Source organism: Ambystoma mexicanum, chromosome 2q, assembly GCF_040938575.1.
Source record: "Ambystoma mexicanum isolate Mex_15411 chromosome 2q, UKY_AmexF1_1, whole genome shotgun sequence".
Taxonomy (NCBI): Eukaryota; Metazoa; Chordata; class Amphibia; order Caudata; family Ambystomatidae; genus Ambystoma; species Ambystoma mexicanum.
Genome location: NC_090924.1, coordinates 793,067,452 through 793,090,291, shown reverse-complemented (window position 1 = coordinate 793,090,291; position 22,840 = coordinate 793,067,452). Strand labels below are relative to the sequence as shown.

Below are 22,840 nucleotides of genomic sequence, written 5' to 3'. Positions count from 1 at the left end.
TGGAGCTTAGGGAGACTGTCATTGGATGGGGCAGTATGGCCCAAAGGACAGTGTATGGGAGTGAGGGGCCCCCAGGCCCCCTCGTGCCATACACTCCTCAGTACGAGGCTTGGACCACGTGCCTCCGGTAGTGGGATTGCCCCTTGCCCTTATGTAAAGTTAACCACGGTTGACTGCTACATAGATGGGACTACTGAGCAGGACACGGGGCATCCATCTTTTGTGCCCCCTTTCGACTCCATCTTGGGTAAACAGGCCTCACTGCGATAGTACAGCAATGCTCAGCTCCCCTTCCACCGCAGCAGCCAAGGACAGTGACGCACACACACAAGGCGCGCAGGCAGCTGGCCGGCCCCCACCCTTGCACTCCCCCTGCGAAGGAATGCTCTGCGCTCCCATTCTCACGCTGAAGCCAGAGATAGTCGCAACAACCAATATGATAGTTTTCTTCCTCTGAGATCACTGCTAGCATGAGAACCAGCATGTGAACCAGGATGAGCTAAGCACTTTCTGCTCGTTCGTCCCCATAATTGTGCAAGCCACCCACCCCCATTTAGAGCAATTTACTGCCATCCTGACCCTGCGCTCCCTGAAAGGTATTTCTTTCAAGTGCCAGACCCTCGCCTGTGCTGCGAAACACACCCACTACTAACCTTAAGCATCTTACCACAATATATGTTTTTACTTCTACTAATAGGTCTAAAGCTTAGGAGATATGTGAAACACAGCTTGATTCTTTTTACATGCACAATAAAGGTCAAGGCCTCCAATTAAAACCACGAATGACCCAATTGTACTGACAATAATTACTATGTGTGACTTGTGTAGAAATATGAAAAGCAGCATAAAATGTTTAGATAATTTGTTATTTAGTGTTTTTCGAATGCAACATATTAGCTTAGGTAGTGACCACAGTGACCGGACCCTGACCTGCGTGGAGCACAAGATATTTGACGTCCTTCATCTCGTCAGCCACTAAGCCAATCAGAAGGAAAAGATGCCACCCACACCTACAGCACCACACCGCCTGGCCAATCGGGTCCATTTAGTATTTTTTGTTAGTTACTTTAATTGATATATATATATATATATATATATATATATATATATATATATATGAGTTATGATGTAAATTTTTTTTGGGTTATTTCCTAGCTGGAGAAATAAACCATCCTTTGAACTCTTGCAGCCGGGTCTCAGTGCCTCCTTCCCCAACAGGGGTGGTGTTGGTTATTTTATTTCCTCTCACACGTAGTAAGCCGGGGAAAGGCACCTACAACAGTGATTGATTATAGAGTCAAATAGTTTTCAAGTTAAAGCAAAATAGTTTTTTCTTTTACTGAGGATTTCCATCCTGACGACTGGGAATATTCATGAGCATGTGAATCCATGCTGGAGACCAAGAGTTACAGGTAAGTAGCTTGCTCCATAGAGGGTATTGAGTTCAGCTGGGTGGAGGAAAACAAGTAAGGGTTACCCTTGTGTTACAAAGTCATTTAAAAAAAAACATTAACAAACCAAATATGGTGTTTGAATAGACATCTTTTAAAATGTATTTATTTTTGCTGCTTATATTTCAGTTCTGATGTATTATCCCTGCGATGTAAAAACATGGAACCATGTATCTGTATACTGACATCTGATGTTTTTAAAACACAGGTAAGAGCTGTTCCAGATTTTTTCCTGACTGCAGTGAAACTCACCCATGACAACACGGGAGCCAAATATTTGCATGTGGCAAGAGAGGACAGCAATAATCTATTCAGGTAAATGTTTTCCCATCTTATGTCTATGGTAGCTGACATATTACGCATAACTGCTAAGCAGGAGCACATTTCTTCAGGATGGTGTGAGAATTAAACATCAAACTGTTTTCAATTTAAACATTTTGTTTTGATCTGTTCTATGTTCGTTTGATGTGGTGATTTCAGTTAATTAGACACATAAAACACAAGTATATTGACTGTGCTGTAAGGTATGTGCATTAATAAAAAAAATATGAACAGTAAATGAGTAAGTACAGTAATATGTCCCTGCTGCTATGCAGCATACCATGTCAAATACTGTTTTTCACCCAGGAGAACACACCCTGTACTGCCACATCATAAGGAGATTTGCATCCAACACAGCTGGGTATAGTTATGCTGGACTACTGAAGCTATACAGCCTTGAGACGCTATGCACAGAAGACCCGCAGTGGGTCAACAGGCTCGCAGGGAGATTTTGGCGATCACTCTGGGCCTTCCTGGCTCGGTACCTATTGAGTGCATTCAATTGGAATTGGGTCTGTTTGCATTAAGGTCTGAAGTCTGTAGGAGAAGAGGTCTGCTTCTACTTAAGGCATGGAAAACTCTGCAATGTCCATTGCTTGCGCTGTTGGGCCAGGTAATGAAAAAGGAACTGGCCAATAACCGAGTATTCACATGGGTAAAGTTATCCTTGGCTTTCTTTGAGCGTATTGATTTGACATTGGCTTATTGGAAAATGAAGGAAGACTTTACAAAAAAAGGTGAAAGCCTGGAACTGTATAGAAATTTTCAAACCTCTTGAAAGGTTTAAAAGGTATCAAAAATATTATCACATGAATTATAAATTCATGTCCCCTCAGCAATATCTGATTGCAATGCCCTGATGCGCGTATAAGATGCTTCTATTTATTGTTAAGGCTCGATCAATTAGCAGTTCTGTCGGTAACTGGTCTTCAATTGGGTGTGCCGAAAGAGAAGTGTTATTGTCCTATCTGTGTAAGGTTCAGTGTAAAAGAATCTGCTTGTCATATATTAACTGGATGCCATCCTTTGGCAGAGACGTATGAGACCTTTTTGTGTTGCTTTGTAGCTTCATTGGTCACTTTAGGCGAAGATGCCTTCTGGCTGTATTGCATAAACTCGTGTAACACTGCTTTGATTGCATTATACAATATCTGGAAGATCTTCGAGGGCAAACTTGGGAAGGGGACAATGGGCTGAGTGGTGTAGGTGCCTTTCCCCGGCCTACGTGTAAGAGAAAATAAAATAACCAACACAACCCCTGTCGGGGAAGGAGGCACTGAGAACCGGCTGCAAGAGTTCAAAGGATGGTTTATTTCTCCAGCTAGGAAATAACCCAAAAAAATGCCCACTCTCATTTACATCATCACCCATATATATATCAATTAAAGTAACTCTAACAAAAAATATTAAATGGACCAGATTGGCCAGGCGGTGTGGTGCTGTAGGTGTGGGTGGCATCTCTTCCTTCTGATTGGCTGAGTGGCTGACGAGATGATGGACGTCAAATATCTTGTGCTCCACGCAGGTCAGGGTCCGGTCACTGTGGTCCCTACCTAAACTAATATGTTGCATTCGTAAAACACCAAATAACAAATTATCTAAACATTTTATACTACTTTTCATATTTCTACACGAATCACACATAGTATTTATTGTCAGTACAATTGGGTCATTCGTAGCTTTAATTGGAGGCCTTGACCTTTATTGTGCATGTAAAAAGAGTCAAGCTGTGTTACACACATCTCCTAAGATTTAGACCTATTAGTATAAGTAAAAACATATATTGTGGCAAAGTGCTTAAGGTTAGTAGTGGGTGTGTTGGGTGGGTTTCGCAGCGCAGGCGAGGGTCTGGCACTTGAAAGAAATACCTTACAGGGAGCGCAGGGTCAGGATGGCAATATATTACTCTAAATGGGGGTGGGTGGCTTGCACGTTTATGGGGACGAACGAGCAAAAAGTGCTTAGCTCATCCTGGTTCACATGCTGGTTCTCATGCTAGCAGTGATCTCAGAGGAAGAAAACTGTATCATATTGGTTGTTGCAACTTTCTCCAGCTTCAGCGTGAGAATGGGAGCGTGGAGCTTTCCTTCGCAGGGGGAGTGCAAGGGTGGGGGCCAGCCAGCTGCCTGTTCACCTTGTGTGTGCCTCTGTCCTTGGCTGTTGCGGTGGAAGGGGGAGCTGAGCCTTGCTGTACTATCGCAGTGAGGCCTGTTTACCCAAGATGGAGTCGAAAGGGGGCACAAAAGATGGATGCCCCGTGTCCTGCTCAGTATTCCCATCTATGTAGCGGTCAACCGTGGTTAACTTTACATAAGGGCAAGGGGCAACCCCACTACTGGAGGCACGTGGTCCAAGTCCCGTACTGAGGAGTGTACGGCGCGAGAGGGCCTGGGGGCCCCTCGCTCCCATACATTGGTATGCCATGTACTTGGGTTTGGACTGAATTGTGCTATATTCTTATCTTAACCTCAATGTATATCTTGAATTGATTAATAATTGTATGCATTTCTCTTGATTTTAGTATGTCTTTTGTTCATATGCATTTGTGAAATAGTTCATTTGAACTAATCTACACCTGAAATTAATTTTTTTTAAAGAATTGCATTTTTGCTAAACCATGCAACGCTGTCTGTGGCCCCTAGCCTATACTTTAAAAATAAATTAGAGTTCTTATCCTGTTAGATCCTAAAATACATATCCTTTTGGAAGCAGAGCCCATAACCCATCCCTCGCCACAACTATCCCACACTTCCGGTCTTGATAATGTATATGCAGGAAAGGGCAGATTTATCTACCTGAACAGGACATTCCCAGAAGACTGGCAATTGGTATCCTCCCAACAACAGCTTTTCATTTGTTAAAGGTTGTGATACAGTTACTGACACTGTTACAGCAAGAAAACTGAGCTTTGCGGTTTCGAGCAAATTTGTAACATGCAAATCCCTTTTCTCCATTCCTGACACTGGAGTGCCATTAAAACATCAAAGGAAAGGTGAAAGTCTACGCAGTGCACTTCACAGGCCCACACAGACACCAAACCCACACTAAAGTTTGTTGCGCTACTTTGTTCGGAGACAAATTAGGTAGAAATTCCTGTGATGCTCCTACTGTGAGCCAGTACATATCACAGAACCACTTAACATTCTCAGGCACAGCTCGCAATGTGAGCATGCCTTATAAGGGCACACAATTCGTATGCTTGTACCTTGCTTAACAATGGTGGCTCCTGCAGTACATAACCCCAAGCCTTGGGGTCTGTATCGTTCATGTCCCTATGGGGGACACATCTGGGGGGGTGCAGAGGTGGGGGAATCTATAATCCAAGATTGTTGCTCATCTTTATGAGGGCTTGGTTTCACCTGCAAATCTCATACAGGCTAACCAATTAAGAGCAGCCAATCACTCGCCCTCTCTTTTTGCCTCACAGGTGCCAACCCAAACAGGGAGACCAGCCACAGTGGAGGAGCTATGGGGCAATTTAAACCCAGGCTTCTCTGTCCTGTGGGTGAGTGTTCTGGAGTAGGCGATAGCAGGTAGTTTTGGAATAGTATGATGGCTGATTGGAGGAAGTAGGGAGGCATTTCCTGGAGGCAACCAAGGCTTTAGATGAGGAGGTGAAAGGCAGAGACCATCAGACTGTAGGAGTTCATCAGGAGTTAGAAGAAGATCATGAGGTTGGTCCAAGGAAGTAGGAGATTGTTTGGAGAGATTGGAAGGAGATTTGAGAAGAACATTGGGTGGTTAGCAAGGCCCTAACGACTAAGACCAGTTAAAATGAGGCTGCAAGCTTGTCCCGTGTCACAACCTGGGGCTGAGACACCGATCTGAAGGGCTTAAGCCCACTGGTGGGGCGAGGAATGAGACTGGGATGAGCCATTGAGAAGGACCAGCACATGAGCAGATAGTTGGATAAATGGGTCAGATGATAGGAGTCAGGCACACAAGGCAGGGAGGTGACGAAGACCTGGACCTGGATTTGTGTGATTTGATTGCCGGCATACATTTGCACTGCCCCATTTGTTTACCACCTGGTTTTATCTTCCCATAATGAAGAAACATTGGCCTGGTTATTGATCCTGGTCACCCCTCATGACACTGCATAGGTAATTAAGTGGAAGCAGCTGCTTAATATCCAGAGATTTCTGAAGTATAGTCTTTTCTTGCAAGGACTCACCAGGTGCTTACATATAAATGTGTATTTTCCGCATAATATAGCTGTATATTCTTTAGCTCTTGAAAGTCCCCCCCCCCCTTAGATTACACGATATTGGAGTTGTGCCTATTTTTTCAGAAAGGGCACTACACCCAGAACAAAAAGTAGGGACGAAAGAGGAAGCCCTGATGCGCGTTGTAACATTTTATGCACTGAGTTTTTTAAAAGTATATTATTTACAAAAACACATACTCTACCTTTCCTATATTGTAAGCAACTTCAATCCAGCACTCCAACTAAGTCAATGCCTAGTCTGGGATGCCCAATGGAAGCCCTTATTTATATATTTTTATTTCAAAGTTCTTTAAATCTAGATGATGAACCCTTCTATAACGCCCCTCTGTTTGAATCCCCCTGACCTCACTGAGCCAAGAAGTAGGTTTGTTTTGCAAATTAAAAGATTTATTTGAAGAATTAAACAATATATATATCGCACTTTATGAACCAAATAATATCTGAATAGCACACTTATGAATATGGATGGTAATCAACAATGGGTAATATTACAAAATTGACAATCTCTTTAATCACTTAGGAGTAGGAATAGGAAGGATAAGGTAGCAGTGAATATGTTTATGGTTCAAGGAAATGCAAGATGGAAAGAATGCAACACAGGAATAAACTTGATATGATTTCAACAACAGATAATATGATCACTTTTTCCCCTGTGACTACTCACTCCCCCCCTATGCAATATGAAGAGATGGCAATGAGGGTACACAGGTTTTCAGGAATACAATCAAGAAGGCAGTTCAATTGCAGTTCCCCCAGCAAGCTTAGAGAAACGGGTATGATTTTAAAACTGGCAAAAATACTTTTGAATGTGATTGCAGTGAAAGTGAAAATATACTAAATTGATTTTAATTCACTAAAGGATATTCAGAATAAGTGATAGTTACTTTGGATTGGTTCAGGTCAACGCTAGCAATGATTCATGAATAATTATCAGATTGAAAACGAAATTCAGCAGTGGAAAGCAAGAAACAGCTATTTTGATGGAAAATGAAATTGAGCCAAATTGCAATTCACAGCAATTTTTCTTCGTGCGTAAATCGCGATTACGGAACAACTATTATGACCGTTAAATTTTGCTTCTCGGACGTGCGGTTCGAAAGTTAGAGGTTTTTGTGAAGGTAGATTTTCAGAAATAAAGTCAAGATTTCAAATGACAGATTGCGCGTTACAAATTTGGAATCAACAGGATGGACGCAAGATTCTATAATGCAGTTCTGGACAGGTTGAAATGGATGGAAGAGGATTACTTTAAACTAAGAGATTAGTTATGGACGGTTCTAGACTAGATACTCCTAGCTTGGAATGGAATGGGCCTCGTCAAAGATCTGGTCAAGGGGTTTGGCTTCACTCTCGCCACCGGACAGGTCTCAGGACCTCTGGCTTCTGCGTTCAGCCGTGCACGGCGGTCTGCGGCCTCTTGAACTGGATTCGACGGGTCTTGGATTACAGCACTGCTTTGTGGGTCTGGACCTCGGTTCTAGCACAGGGTTCTTAGCTAGAAGCAGACAGCTCAGCGCAGCTGTTGAATGTGAGAATCAGGTCTGCAAAAGATTCTGACGCCTGCTGAAAAGGATTCAGCTTTTGGTTTAGGCCTCTCTGCTTCAAGGTTCTAGAGTTTGGGTTCTAGAGTTTGGTCTCTGGATCTAGATCTGGAGTCTCTGTCTGGATATTGTCTGGATCTGGTCTGGCAGTGCTTTGCAGGAATCGGTGAGTAGTGGAAAAAAGTGTCTTATCTGTCTATTTGTGTGTTTCCAAAGTGGGTGGGTAGGCTGATTCTCAATGCCCAACCCTTTAAGGATTTGATAGGTTAGAGGATTAACTGTCCCCTGACTGGAGAAAGGATTAGCGTGTCATGAGGTGTCGTCATGATGCTGCCATTTACCATCTAGGGAAGAAACTCCCCTTTGCTTTTACTTAGAAAATACATTTTTCATAACCAACGTATTTCCAAGGTGCACAACTTGTTCATAATATATATATACATATCACAAATTACTTAAGGTACATTCTTGTCCAACTCTGATCTTCCTAAGAGCTTTAGGTCAGAAATGACAACTTATTCACGCTTTTGGTGGGTTTCCCAATATTGGTTCTGCACCAAATTTGATACATGCATGCAGATCCTCCCAGGGTATATTACTGTAAGTTCTTATGTTCATAGCAACAACACTGCAGCTGCAATATTTATAATTTGCGGGGTTTGGTCTCAGAACATCACACGGCGTCCAGCTTAGTCTTAAATTGTGTGCATTTTTCATTTTAAGAATCCCCAAGTTTCATATTTTTGTCAGCTTGGTACACTTTGTTATACACAATTTTATAAAACATATATTTTCTGGGCTACCTGAATCCACAATGGTTTGTCTCCGCCCCCAAATCATGAGGGTCACATGTCTTGTTTCTCCCAGAGCAGTTGTTGACCAGTTACACCCAAATCGGCATATTCCTATTCATCCCAAAGAATCCATTGTCTTGACTGAGAGCAACATGCCAGGGTGCCTTGGCTAGTTCCTTATTCACAACAGTCTGTCAATCTCTTGGCGAAGGGCAGAAGGAAGCTTCTTTTCTCCAGCATGGGGTCTGGCATGGATTCACATGCTCATGAATATTCCCCGTCGTCAGGCTGGGAATCCTCGGTAAAGAAAAAATCAGTTTCGTTTCTGATCTGTCTTTCGTAGTAGTAACCAATCACTGATCTCTGCGTCATACTGACCACAGCCAATGACTGCCCTCTACCTAAGCCCCGCCTCTGGCAGCCATCTTCAGATTTTTACCGCACGTTCAAGTGTTGGGATCCTCGTGCTATTGCTCTCGAGCGTTAGTGCTATTTTTCACATTTTTTCTCAGAAAAATTTCTCTTTTTTCGGTCAAAAGGGCCTCAAGCTCCACCGTTTCTTCATCCGATCAACGGGGACCCGTGTCGGATTTGTCTACGCCCCTCAAGGGTGAAGATTTCGTCGAGCCACGCTTTTGGAGGACTCCAGAAGTTTCTCAGGCCCATCTCGGACATGGCCCAGGAGAAGGGAAGCTCGACGCCCGGAAAGCTGTTCAGGGTCTGCCCTGGATGCCAGCTTCAGAATGTCTTCAAGGAGGACGAACACTCCCTTTGCCTTTACTGCCTACATGAGGACAAGACGCACGTGGAGAAGGACTGTGCGTTTTGCGGCAATATGTCGGAGCGGACCATGAAGGACCGCCATCAACGTCTCGCCAACTGGCTGGAAGGAAAGAGCCCGTCAGGCGAGAAGAAGAAGTCCGAGCGGTCTTCTAAGATCTTTGAGGGCGCCCCGGGTGACGGGGGTCCAACAGAAGGCCAAGCACTGCGAGTCCGCTGGCACCGGGAGCGCCGAACGGTCGGGCTCTACGGGCACCAGGCAGGGCGCATCTTCCCCGGCGCCATCAACCACGAGCCAACGCTCTGCCTCGGGTAAGAGGAAGGCTGAGCATCCGGTGAAACTCCTGGAGAGACCCCGGTCGTGCCCTAAGGCCCCATCGGAGGGGGAGCGAGGTGGTGACCCTCCCCCCAAGGAGAAGGCGGTGAGCGCACCTAAGGTGGTGAAAGCCTTGATCCATCCGGCCAAGGCCTCTATTGAGACAGTCGCGGCGGCCCTGGCTCAGCCTGTGGAGGCTACACCAGTGGTGGCGACCCCGGGGCCCAGAATCTCCCTGCCACTGCGGAGGGAGTCCTCTTTCATGCCCATCGACAGGACCCCCGTGAAACCTCCGACGGAGAAGAAAAAGGGGGGGCAGGAGGTCGTCGTGGACTCGGCCTCAACCTCTGAGGAGGAGCTGATCGAAGTCTTAGGCCACGGCTCTGGCGTGGAAGAAGGCCATCCTGTCGGGAGGGACCTCGACGTGGAAGACGACGAGGGCATCGAGGATGCCGACGGGGCTCCTGATCGCCCGTCGGATCTCCCTCAACCAGTGCCGCAGGACAACTCGGCGGCCATTTTGTTGGCTATACAGTCCTTTTGCTCGGAGATAAGGACGAGACTGCCGTTACCACCAACGGAGGAACCGCTCCCGACGGGGGACCCGGAGCCAGGCCCTTCTGGGAGCCCTCCCCCTAAGAGAAGGATTCATCCTCCACCTCCTTTTCAGCCATCGGGCCCTGTTCAGCCCTCCTCCCCGTCCACGACACGTGGGGATGATACGGGGACTGACACGTCCGCGACGGGTACAGACGACGAGGTTTACGACGTGGATCTCCTGTCGTCACCTCCCACCCGGGCTTCCCCGCCCGACGAGATTGGATCGTTTCACTCCATGATCGCCAGGGCATCCGAGCTTTTCCAGCTCTGCCCGGAAGAGAAGAAGGAAGGTTTCCTTTATCAACGGCGCGAGACCAAGAGGAAGACGGTCCTCGCTGTACCTCTACTAGACGACATTTGGGATGAGGGCCTCACCCTCCTCAAGAACCCATCCACGACGCCGGCTAGAAGGGATCGGTACGAGAAGAAGTACCGGGTCCCGGACGCGGCCCCCATGTGCCTTCGGGCACAGCCGACCCCGAACTCGGTCGTCTCCGCGGCGGCCAGGAAGAAAGCGGGGGGGGCGCGGCCTCTACGTCAACCTCCCCGCCGGACGGCGAGGGAAAGAAATTAGACACGATGGGACGCAGAGTCATCTCGTCGGCAGCGACGACGATTAAGGCGGCCAACGCCTTGGCTATCGTAGTCCGCTACGACAGGGAGTTGTGGTACAAACTGGCCCCCCTGCTGGACTTCCTACCAGACAACAAGAGGGCGGAAGCCCTAGAGATCTTGCAGGAAGGAGAGGTGGCGTCGGACCACGCCATTACGATTGCGACGGACATCGCTGACACTGGATTTCGCCAGTTGGGCAACGGCGTGTGCCTTAGGCGGCGTGGATGGCTCAAGGCTACTGACTTCCGTCAGGACGTGCAGACCAGAGTCTTGGACATGCCTTTTGACGGAAACAACCTGTTTGGGAAAACAGTGGACGATTCCCTTCAAGCCATCAAGGCGGACACGGAGACGGCCCGGGCTCTTGGGGTTCTCCAGCAACAGCGGCCGCCCTTTCGGAGCGGCAGAGGCAAACAGGGTGCCTCCAAATGTTCCAGCGGCGGATTTTCCACCTACCGTCAAGCAGCCCGTTCGTCATCACAGGAAGCTTTCAGGGGACGAGGCAAGTCATGCGGACCCCGCCGTCGTCGCCAAGGAGGACAAGGCGGCAAAGCCTCATCGAAGCAGGACTGAACCGGCCGCGGGGTCGGGCCCCCACCGAAGCACCCCGGTGGGAGGCCGGCTGGCGAGCTTCGTGTGGGAGTCCATCTCCACCGACCGTTGGGTGCTGGACACCCTAGCTCAGGGTCACGCGCTCGAGTTTCTAAAGAGATGCCCGCGCGTCCCTCCTGTGGCCAGGAAAGAACATCAGGTCCCTCAACTTCTCTTGGAGGTAAAGGCGATGCTCAAGAAGGGCGCCATCGAGCTTGTCCCAAAGAGGCTTCGGGGCTCTGGAGTTTACTCAAGATACTTCCTCGTGAAGAACAAGACGGGAGGATGGCGTCCCATCCTGGACCTACGACGACTGAACAAATTCATCAAGGCACAGAAGTTCCGGATGGTCACCCTCCAACACGTCCTGGGTCAACTGGAGGAGGGCGATTTCCTGTCGTCGTTGGATTTGGAGGATGCCTACTTCTATATTCCCATCCTAAAGGGACACCGAAAGTTTCTCAGGTTCGTGGTCCAAGGGCGTCACTACCAGTTCAGAGCCCTTCCCTTCGGATTGAGGTCGGCACCCAGGGTGTTCACCAAGTGCCTCGCAGCGGTGGCGGCGCAGCTGCGCCGAGAGGGGATCCGCGTCTACCTCTACCTGGACGACTCGCTCATCCGAGCAAAGACGAAGGAGCTCGCGTGGAGCACACGGCAAGGACCGTCCAACTGCTCACGGACCTGGGATGCTCCATAAACTACGGCAAGTCCCACCTGTTGCCCGCGCAAGACGCACTGTTTCTGGGAGCGAAGCTCGACACAGTGTCGCTTCTGGCCTCTCCGTCGGAGGAAAGGACGAGGGCCATCTTGGGCAAGGTGCAGCGGATGCTGGTTGCGGACGCAGCCAGGGTGAGATCCATCAAGTCCCTCCTCGGAATGATGTCTTCTTGCATTTATCTCATCCGCCTGTGCAGGCTCCGGATGCGCCCGTTGCAGGAGTTCCTGGACGCGCGCTGGATCCAGACGACGGGCAGCTTCGAGGAAAGGATCACACTCGACGAGAGTTTCCGACGAGCGATCCGGTGGTGGGGCACCCGCGCGCATCTGATGGCGGGCATGGACTTCCAGACCCCCGGCCACCAGGAGACAGTGACCACGGATGCCTCCCTGGAAGGGTGGGGAGCGCACACCGAAAATCTGCACGCGAGAGGCCTTTGGCTTCCGACGGAGAAGTCCCTCCATATCAACATCCTGGAGCTCCGTGCAGTGTTTTGGGCCCTGAGGTCCTTTCTTCCGTCCCTCAAGGGCAAGGTGGTGAGGATCTTCACCGACAACACCACCACCATGTTCTACGTCAGGAAGCAGGGCGGTACCAGATCCCCAGCCCTGTCCAAGGAGGCGCAAGATCTGTGGCATTGGGCCGTCGCCCAAGGGATATTTCTGGTGCCGTTTCATCTGGCAGGGATAAAAAACACCATCGCCGACTCGCTCAGCAGAGAGCTGTGCTCGTGCCACGAGTGGGAACTACGACAGGATCTAGTGGACCGCCTCTTCCGACGGTGGGGCACACACCAGATCGATCTGTTCGCGACGGTGACGAACTCCAAGTGCCGGAGGTTCTCCAGCAGGTTTCCCCAGCCGAGGAGCATGGGCGATGCTTTCTCGTTCCCCTGGGAGGGCCTGTTTCTATACGCGTTCCCTCCATTGCCATTGCTGATCCGGCTCATCAACCAGCTCAAGAGGTCACGGTGCAGGATGATCCTCGTCGCACCTGCGTGGCCGAGGCAGATATGGTTCCCGGACCTTCTGGACTTGTCAGCGTCCCCATCAATCAAGCTGCCAGTGGACGCGGATCTTCTCTCCAGGGAAGGAGGCGCCATCCTCCATCACGACCCAAAGTCGCTGAACTTGCAGGCCTGGCTCCTGCAGCGTTAGAGTTTGGAGGATACAACATACCGGCCGACTGCAGAGAGGTTCTTGCAAAGGCCAGGACGTCCTCAACTCTTAAATGCTATGGACACAAATGGAAGAGGTTCTCTGTCTGGTGCCATGCACAGAAGATTAACGCTCTACAGATTACGGCTCCCCAGGTACTGCCGTACCTTCTGACGCTGGCCAAGGCTGGACTGGCGCACGCGTCCATCAAGATTCATCTTGCTGCGATCTCCCGATACACCAGAACCACGGGGCGGGCGTCTTTGTGGTCTCATCGTCTGGTGAAAGAATTCATGAAGGGACTGTTCAGATCGTTCCCGCCGGTGAAGGCTCCGGCCCCGGCGTGGGAGCTCAATGTGGTGCTGACCAAGCTCATGGGATCTGTTCGAGCCTCTGCACTCGGCTCCGTTGAAGTTCTTGTCGTGGAAAACAGCGTTTCTTGTGGCCATCACCTCCGCACGAAGAGTGGGAGAGATCCAGGCCCTTTCCTGCAAGCCCCCGTACTTGACTTTTCATCACACGAGGGTAGTGCTCAGGACGCACCCCTCCTTCATGCCCAAGGTGCCGTCGGACTTCCACCTCAACGAACCCTTGGTGTTGCTTGTTTTCTTCCCGTCGCCTTCGTCGCCGGCTGAAAGGACTTTGCATTCGCTGGATGTGGCTAGAGCGCTGAAGTTTTACGTGGACCGCACGAAGTGTTTTCGGAAGACGTCACAACTTTTTGTGAACTTTGGACCTGTCAATCGGGGGAAGACTCTCTCAAAGGCCTCCATTTCCAGATGGCTCTCCGGCTGTATCATGTACTGTCATCGGTTGGCAAACCGACCGCTGCCTGGCCGTACGAGAGCCCATTCCACCAGAGCGATCGCAGCTACCACGGCGTTCCTATCTGGTGTGCCCTTGCTGGACCTCTGCAGGGCTGCTACGTGGAGGTCGACGCACACCTTCACGAAATTGTACTGCGTCGATCAGGATTCCAGGGAGGAGTCCAGGGTCGGCCAAGCAGTGCTGCGCAAACTGTTCGCCTAAGGTGAGCCTGGTGAGGAGGTAAGAATTGCTTAATGTTGAGTTTTATGTAATGCTTAATGTTGAGCCTTTGCCACCTCCCGTGGTTGTGCATGTGTGTACTGCTATGTATTCTTTATTCATGAGCATGTGAATCCATGCCAGACCCCATGCTGGAGAAGGAACAAGTTACTTACCTGTAACTGTTGTTCTCCAGCATGGGTCTGGCATGGATTCACATGTGAACCCTCCCGCCTACCCCTCTGCGGCTCTTCACTTGGTCATACTGCCACTTCACGTGCTACCAAATCTGAAGATGGCTGCCAGAGGCGGGGCATAGGTAGAGGGCAGTCATTGGCTGTGGTCAGTATGACGCAGAGATCAGTGATTGGTTACTACTACGAAAGACAGATCAGAAACGAAACTGATACTGATTTTTTCTTTACCGAGGATTCCCAGCCTGACGACGGGGAATATTCATGAGCATGTGAATCCATGCCAGACCCATGCTGGAGAACAACAGTTACAGGTAAGTAACTTGTTCCTTGTCCAGGGAAAAGGTGTGGAATCCGTTTGATCCCAGTGTGGGAAACTATAACTCTGCAACCAATTTCTACAATTTGTCTTTTCTTACAATATAACCCACATTTTTAATACATACATTAAACAATTGCTTCCTTCAAGTCATTTCAGAATATAGTTTTAAATTGTCTCCACCCCTTAGCAAGTCTTTCTTTGGCATAGTTTGGTGTTCCATGTTCAACTTTACAAAGAACTGGTTTTAAAACGCCGGCTTTCTGGTAGAGGTGAGCAACGGTACTACACCCATTTTTGACAGCTTTCTTTCCATCAGTATCTTTAAAAGGGGATTTTGCTCTAATAGCATATGATTCTTTGCTGTTATTGTATTGATGTGGATTCTTGTAGTAGAGTAATGTGGAACACCCAACAAGAAGATTGGACCTTTTTGGTGGTTTTGTGAGCCATGATTTTAGTAATTTTTGACAATCAAGAAAACAGATTTTTTTGGAAACTAGCTCTGTTTCTTTTGCAATCAGCATTGCTATTTCCAAGTGGTTTCAGGCTACTTTGTGGGTAGCCCAATGGTGGTTTTCCGCAGTGGTCTCCTGTGCTCACTAAGATAGGCAAAAGTGTATGGTGGCCTGTTTTTCAGGTTTTCACTGCACATTTTCTGGTGATTTTGAGCAAGCAGCATGCTTTCCAGTGGCCATTCTGATGTTTCTGCTGCCAGCAATGCCCAGTGATGTTGCAGGGCTTGGATGAGTGGGTTGAGACATCCACAATATAGTATCTCCAGCATTTTGCAGACATTTTGATCAAGTCCATGTCATTTAAGCACCACACTAGATACTTTCATGCTACTCCATTAAATGCCCCCTCTGTATTGCTGACTGTGAACATCTGTCTGCCACACTACCCTAAATGAAATCTGTTTGTTCCACTTGCATTTTGGAACGTAGTATCATTTCTAATTTACTAGTTGCTACCTTTTGCAAATACCTTGCATTTAGCATTTATTAAATTGGCCTGTATGTTTCCTGAAACTTAAGATCGTAGGTTCTATGTGATCTTTTTGCATTTTAAAAACCGAACACAAAGATTAATTTCCCTTTTTTTTCCCAGCCTTTTTTGTGTCCTTTTTAAAACGCTGAAATATGGGGGTTAACCCCCCACCTCCGACACATCTGGATCTCGCTGTGCCCGTCGGCCCCTCTACGCACTCGTGTATGTCACAGGGGCTGACAATTCGATTTAGAAAGACCACTCTGTGCGGTCACAGAGCGGTCTTTCTAAATAGATTTAATTTTTATTGTATTTTATTTTTTCAGTATTGTGAAAACTGTTTCACTTAATACCAACATTGCTACCAGTCGGGGAGAATGGTGATCACTACATCCCCAAATGCCTCATCTCAACCCCACCTTCTTTGCCATAATCAAATAACTGCAGCAAGTGTGCAAAGAGGGAGTACAGAGAGGCAAACCTCTCAATCGTTAGGCTATCAGGGCTCGCCTCATAAGTAATTTGGGAGCCCCCAGACTTCACAACCTTTTCTCTACACCCAGCTTCTCCCGCAAAGATTTTTGGTAGCAGTTGATCTCAGCCTCTTGGGGGAAGCACTCGGTGATATATAGCTTCCATGTAAAACATTGCGAAAGTAGGCTATTGCCTTCTTTTTAGAGGCCACCTCCTTCTCTGTTCTTATAGATGGCCTTAAGCGAGTCCCAGAATGTAGGCTTGCACTGTGTGGGGTCCATAGATGTTTTGCATACCTACACTAACACTGTTCAGAACTAGTTCAACAAACTATGATCTTCCTTTGATATGTAATGGCATTTGTAACGTGCCTATACACAAGTGTTTGTAGTCTTTGGCTGTGTTTTCTGCTCTTGTTATGCTTGTGTGAATTAAAATTGCCTGGTGCATTCTTAACACAGGCAGGGGAGTACAATTTTACCAACGTTTTGCCAGATTCTTCCTATGGTAAGTGAGTCTCCTTTATGAATACTCCAGAAGCTTCTAGTACCTGAAAGAGTGTCTGCACCATCTGCCTTTTAGATCTGGCTGCTGAGTCCTTTAACATGCAAGGAAATAACCTTCGCCATGCAGTCACAAATACAATTCCATATGCCTCCCTACTAATCCTGTGTAAATGTTGCAACCCCATACTCTAGACTCCCTCACAGCCTTAGTCCATCTTCACTCCAAAGTTAAATATCGATAATACAAACAAGACATGTACACAAAAGGAGGGAACCCTACTTGCACTCTGATCTTCCCACGCCCCACTGGCGTGTGCAATTCTCATCAAAGCAATGAATGAGCTGCATAAATAATTAGGACGAACAAAGAACTCTAACCATTCCACACACGAGCATTCCTCAAAGACCAACATACTTCTCTCCCCCTGCCCCTTCACATTCCACCTTCCTACTGAAGTATTTGGAGCAAAGCCCCAAACGGACCTAGAAACAATACACATGTTACTTGATAACTCCTCCATCCAACCCCGTTCGCCAAGGTATAGAGCTCTTATTCGATAGCTTCTCTCCCTCTGTTAATACCACACAAACGCCTTTAACCATACCCAACCTTTTGAAAGTGATCCACTCAAAACAAACCCTCCCCACTGTATCGGGGGTCGGTTCGTAGAACTCACCAATAAATTACAAGTAGTCAAAAAGGAGTACGCCGGTGCAAGAAGTATCGCAATTTTATTCAGTGCCCTAGACGCAGCTGGGACAGCAAATTCAAGCAGAACGCTGAACAGAACTGCATGAAAATTCGGTGTCGAATGCTCCTACACTAAGCACTTTTATATAAAGAAATATAATGAGTGTTTGCGATCGTGCGACATGAACAAATCTCCCCATACAAGTTTTGATTGAACCTTTACTTTGAACCCATATAGAAAAGCATATATTGCAAGCAATGATTGGGTTTGTGGACCTTCCCACACTGCCCTCCATTTTATACCTTGTGATGTCATAATTCACCCCCAATTCCCACAGCACCAAATTAAGTCATTGAAACATTTGAGACGACCAGCGGAAGTTTAAAGGAATAGTGCACTAAAAAATATTGTCCCCAGCGTTCGGGAATGTGTTTTTAAGCAGAAGTTCGATCGTACAAACATTTCCTATGCACCTTACCAGAGTTTTCCTCACTTTTACACATGCAAAATCAGGCGGCGCAGCCATCTTGTGCTAATCTTATCCGTTGCTGCATTGCCCTAAGGTGAACTGCCCTGGTGGCACTATATAATATCCCCCGCCCCCGACATAACCATTCTTAGTGATATTCTCTGCCTATCTCCATGACGTTACTGGGCAGCGTAGCCAAACGCGCCCGTCATCACCTACGTGTTGACGTCAGTTGATGCAGAACCCGGAATATCAAAACACATCCTCTCACAACACAGCGCGCCCCTATTTTGAATACAAAACATTCTTTTTAAAGGAAACAGCAATACTATATATATATTTATAATGTGCTTTTATTTCACAATAAACGCTCCGAGATCATCCGGCGATTGCCATATTCAACCACATTGGTAATTTCTTTCTTTGTTCTTGATCCACAAATGTTTATCGTGAGTGACACAATGTTCCTTTTGGGTATAAGAAGCAGATTGGACGCACCGTGAATCGCAATGCTTCGGCATCAGCTTGGCGCTAGGTCTCCGTAAACGATGGCCGGTTGCTCCTTATCGCTGGTACCGCAAAAGGGCATATCGGCCCGGGTGATCGTCCCAAAACAGCGTCATTATAGTCCAACCATTTAAGTGTATCTGTAGCTGCCGGCTAAGAAGCCGTCAATTGGTATCTGGAATCGATTACATACGCAGAAAGGCAGGATGTAGCTGTGTGGAAAACAGAACAGAAATGTGTCTCAGTAGCCATCCTTTATTCCAATTTCTCAATTTACCCATTAGTTCTGCACCGTGGGAAAACTAATGATGAACACAAACGTGAAACAATGGAAACGCAGAGAAAACATTGTGGAAAACAGTCTAAGATTTGCTTGAGCGGTTAGTGCTATGGAGTATGTTTAGCTTGCAATGGGATGCGGAAGCTGGCGCAAGAATTCACAGAACACATAGACAGCATTTTAACAGAATATTACCGTAGAATTTGGCGTTGGTGGAACCTGGGGCAACCTAAATGTGAATTACATGCATTTCGGTGCTGGGCTGCCCATGTGCCCGGGCCAAAGACAAGTACACACAGGTTGTTTTTGTGTGTCGTTGCATATGCCACAACAACCCATTACAATGTAAGCCAGCAATAACGGTCAGAAAATGAAACCTTGACTCGTTCGTCTATAAAATCGTCTACAGCAAAACTTGCATAATATTCTGCATTTCCATTCTCTCGGCATAACGCAGAGTCTCCTTTCAAATCAACGAATTTTCATAAAATAAATTACATGTTCCTTTGTCCAGTTTTGGAATGATGAACCTTATCATATTTGACGGTATTACATCCCTCCCCAAAACATCTCTCTCTTTCTCTCTCTCTCTCTCTCTCTCTCTCTCTCTCTCTCTCTCTCTCTCTCTCTCTCTCTCTCTCTCTCTCTCTCTCTCTCTCTCTCTCTCTCTCTCTCTCTCTCTCTCTCTCTCTCTCTCTCTCTCTCTCTCTCTCTCTCTCTCTCTCTCTCTCTCTCTCTCTCTCTCTCTCTCTCTCTTCTCCCCCCCCCCCCCCCCCCCCTGTTTTGATGAATCTCTTCAGTCTTACCTTTTTAATAGTTTCCTCAATGGATGCATCTCAATGCGGAATTTAGGCACCCGCTTGGTATGATACAGTCTTCTGAAATATTTTTTTTTTTTTTTTTGTTATGGCTTCGGGTGGGCTTCATGTTGTTAACCGACACGCTGTAACCCAAGTATTTTTCCTTCATTTCTAAGAATGTTCTTGTCCCTGCAAAGTTTTAGGCAAGGTTTTGCAAGTTCTAAAGTGCCTTTATGAAGATAATTATTATAATTTGTTGTTCTATAATCTTCAAAGTAATCTGTGTCCATCATTCTCTGAAACTGAGGCACCAGAAGGTATGCAAAATGTAATTCCTGTGAATTGTAAAGCACAGAAGGCTGTAATTAACACAGTCAACGCTTTGGATTCTTGATATAAATGTGACGAATCTCAGGATGTCGTCACTGCTTTGGATGGGGAATCCCCTTCCCATGAGGACATGGTGATGAGGCCGGCACTTGATAGTCCCCCTAGGCATGATACTCGGTGGGTGGATCTCATGAGAGGGGAAACCCCCTATGGGACCAGTGACTACCAAATCAGAGAATGCAGTATCCCTGTAACACCCCCTTGCTTCTCCTTCAGCTCCCCCTCGCCACCCATACTGTCATATGCCATATGGAGGAGGCGCAGAGCAATAGAGTGCCTGCCAGAACCACTTTGCCCATTCTAGTGGTTCCCAACAGCTGTTTGGAAGACTTTGAGTTAAAAGCAAAGAAGGACTTGACACAATGTCAAGCCCACTCTGAAGGAGCCACGAGACTGAGTACACGCAGGGAAGAAGGAAGGCATACTGGGGATCCAAACAAGAACGTAGCTGTCTAGCTGGTCTGGTGTGCAGGGACAAAGCAGTGATCAGCATGCTTCTGATATCCGCAAAGGTTGTCAGCCGTGGAAGAACAGTTCTACACCGATAAGATGGAAGCAGGCATGGTGGAGTCACCAGCCTCCGAAGGCGACAGACTAAGCAGGTTAAGCCCCACTGCTGACAGCTGGCGCACGGGACGTCCTGATAACATCGCAGACGACAAATCCAGGTATGCTGATTGGGGAGGTGCCGGGGGCCTTGTAAAGTGACAGACAAACCGAGGAGGCAAGTAAGCCCATGGAGCCACACAAATGGGTCTGGGACCCTATCAAAAGTCAATAGACACTTAGAAAGCCTAATAGGATGAGGAATACTTGGTGGAACTGGGAACCAACTTTAGTGGGGTACTGAAGGAAACCTGCATTGCGAGTCTGGGACCTGCACCCATATAAAGAGAACTGTGAGACTCATAAACAATTGCACTACTTGGCAGGAGAATGAACCAAGTCTGTATGTAACACCAAAGCCTGGGATTGCATCCAGGCTGTTCTTCTTTGTCGCAGTGCCTGGTGAGCGGAACCAGGTCTGCCAATCGGATCAGAGACCCAAAGACAGAAAAGAAGCCAGAGAAGGGCCAACTAGGGAACAGATTTCACCAACCGTTGTTGCAGTTTGCAAGAACCCTGAACAAGGCCGGACAAGGGAGATATTTCCCAATACTTCAAGGTCGGAAGGTTCCAGAACTGTCTTTTGCCCAGGGGAATTTGTTTGGTTTAAACTTGGATGCGAGGGACAGAGTTAGGATTATGGCTTTGGACATTCTGACAGTAGTTATTTCAGTATAATCCGGGAAACCCGTTTTTTCCTTTTTACATAAAAATAAAAGTTTCTATTAATCACCATTATCCCTGTGTGTCAGTCTTACTTCTGCACCCTTACAAAAACTTATCTGATGTATGTTCCTCATGTCCAATTTGAAAAAGTGTGACAAGAGGAAGAGAGGTTGCCCACATTACTTAGTTAGGACAGCCACCTACAAGTGGGATCAAAACCAGAAACGTTAGAGAAGAACCAGGATGGCTGTACACTTGGGGAGAATTGGTCACTTGGTTAAATTTAAAAGAAACGGGTTGTCAAGCTTTTAAAAAATGATGCAAATAATTAAACCAGTTCAAACGCACATGGAAAACTGTTTGTTACTGAACGCAAGTTCAACAGTGCAGACAGACCTATGTACTTTGTATTGACAGACAGATTAAGATTCATTTGGGGGGAGAAAAGTTAGGAAGACAATCTTGAACTCAAAATACTTGATTGATATAACAAAATAGTTGCACATGTGGAGCTGCCAAAACGCAGCATTAGTGGAAAACCTCCCTTTTGCCCACCCAACACCAGTGAACCAACACCATAAAGACACATCATGTGAACATTTGAGAAAACAAACGCCTGCTTACGGACTACTGGAGATAACTAAAAGGATACTAGATAAAACTGGTAGCCAGGGCTATATGTAAGAACTACATGAGATACTGCATCCAACTGACAACTATGGGCGCCGGGGCATTACCTAAGTTGGTAAAGCCCCTGCCGCTCGGGTCATATGGCTTAAATAGCAGGACATGCATTATGCAGAGATGATTGGGTCTCACAAATCTTACCACACCGCCCTCGACCGCCGCTGTGACGTCACAGTTCCCACATCATGGTGCCAAAACATTGCGACAATTGAGCTGACCAGTGAACTTTATTCATCTGCCGCCAGACATCTCCACATGTTTTCCATGAGAGCGCAATCGATCATGACAATAAAAGAGCCTTGAACTGTTAACCAGTTATGGATTTAATGTTGCTACCTAGGAGCTCTTTGAGCCACGTCCCAGGCTGAGATGTGCTGAGGGGCAATTTGACACCACCATGGGGCATTTTGAAACGGTCAGTAGACCAGTTTCCAGAACTAATATGCTGAATTTTATAAAATGGTTGCCTATTAGCTACCTTTTCCCTGCACCCATGAGCTTTGCTTCCTGACTTCGAATGTATAGCTGTTCATTTCTTTGCACAAGATCCTGGGAACATGTAGTTTGCAATGTGCTGCAAGCTTCTACCACTGATGGGCAAATTAATAAAACGCTCATTTGTCTTTTAGTGAGTGAGCACCCAGGCCTGTTTGCGATGCTTAAATCTAATGTTACGTTCCTCATACGTGTCTGTAATTCAAACCTTATTTCCTGTTGGTTATTTATTTAGAATACCATATAGGGGCATTCTTCAGCCAATGCATAACCCTATGCAGCCATCACTAAAGCGCCTCCTCCCCTTTTTAGTTGGCTATTCCGCAGCTGATAAGTTTGCTCCTTTTTACAGCGCTGAACTTATATTTCCACTACAGTTCAATCACCTACAGAGGACAACAGTATCTATGTTTAAGAACAAGGCTAACGAGCATTCCTCAAAAATAAAAATAGAATGCACTTGAAAACATTATATAACACATACCATGTTTACATTTGTAATGAGCACAATCCACATTAGTTTTCAGTCAAAGAACAGGCCTCCCCACTGTCTGTAAAAGGAACAAAAGGTCCTTATAATCAAGCATAGTGTGTTGGACACATTAACGTGACAACCCGGTTACAGGG

The 22,840-nt window shown here is 47.0% G+C and overlaps 1 protein-coding gene across 1 annotated transcript in view; it reads left to right on the top strand.

Moving 5' to 3' along the window:
- Nucleotides 1-22,840, top strand: part of PITRM1 (pitrilysin metallopeptidase 1) — a 1,609,076-nt gene that overhangs the window by 105,160 nt on the left and 1,481,076 nt on the right. Inside the window, exon 3 of the mRNA XM_069648021.1 lies at nucleotides 1,660-1,766. Within this exon, the coding sequence (XP_069504122.1) occupies nucleotides 1,660-1,766 (107 nt within the window). The remainder of the gene's footprint in view (nucleotides 1-1,659; nucleotides 1,767-22,840) is intronic.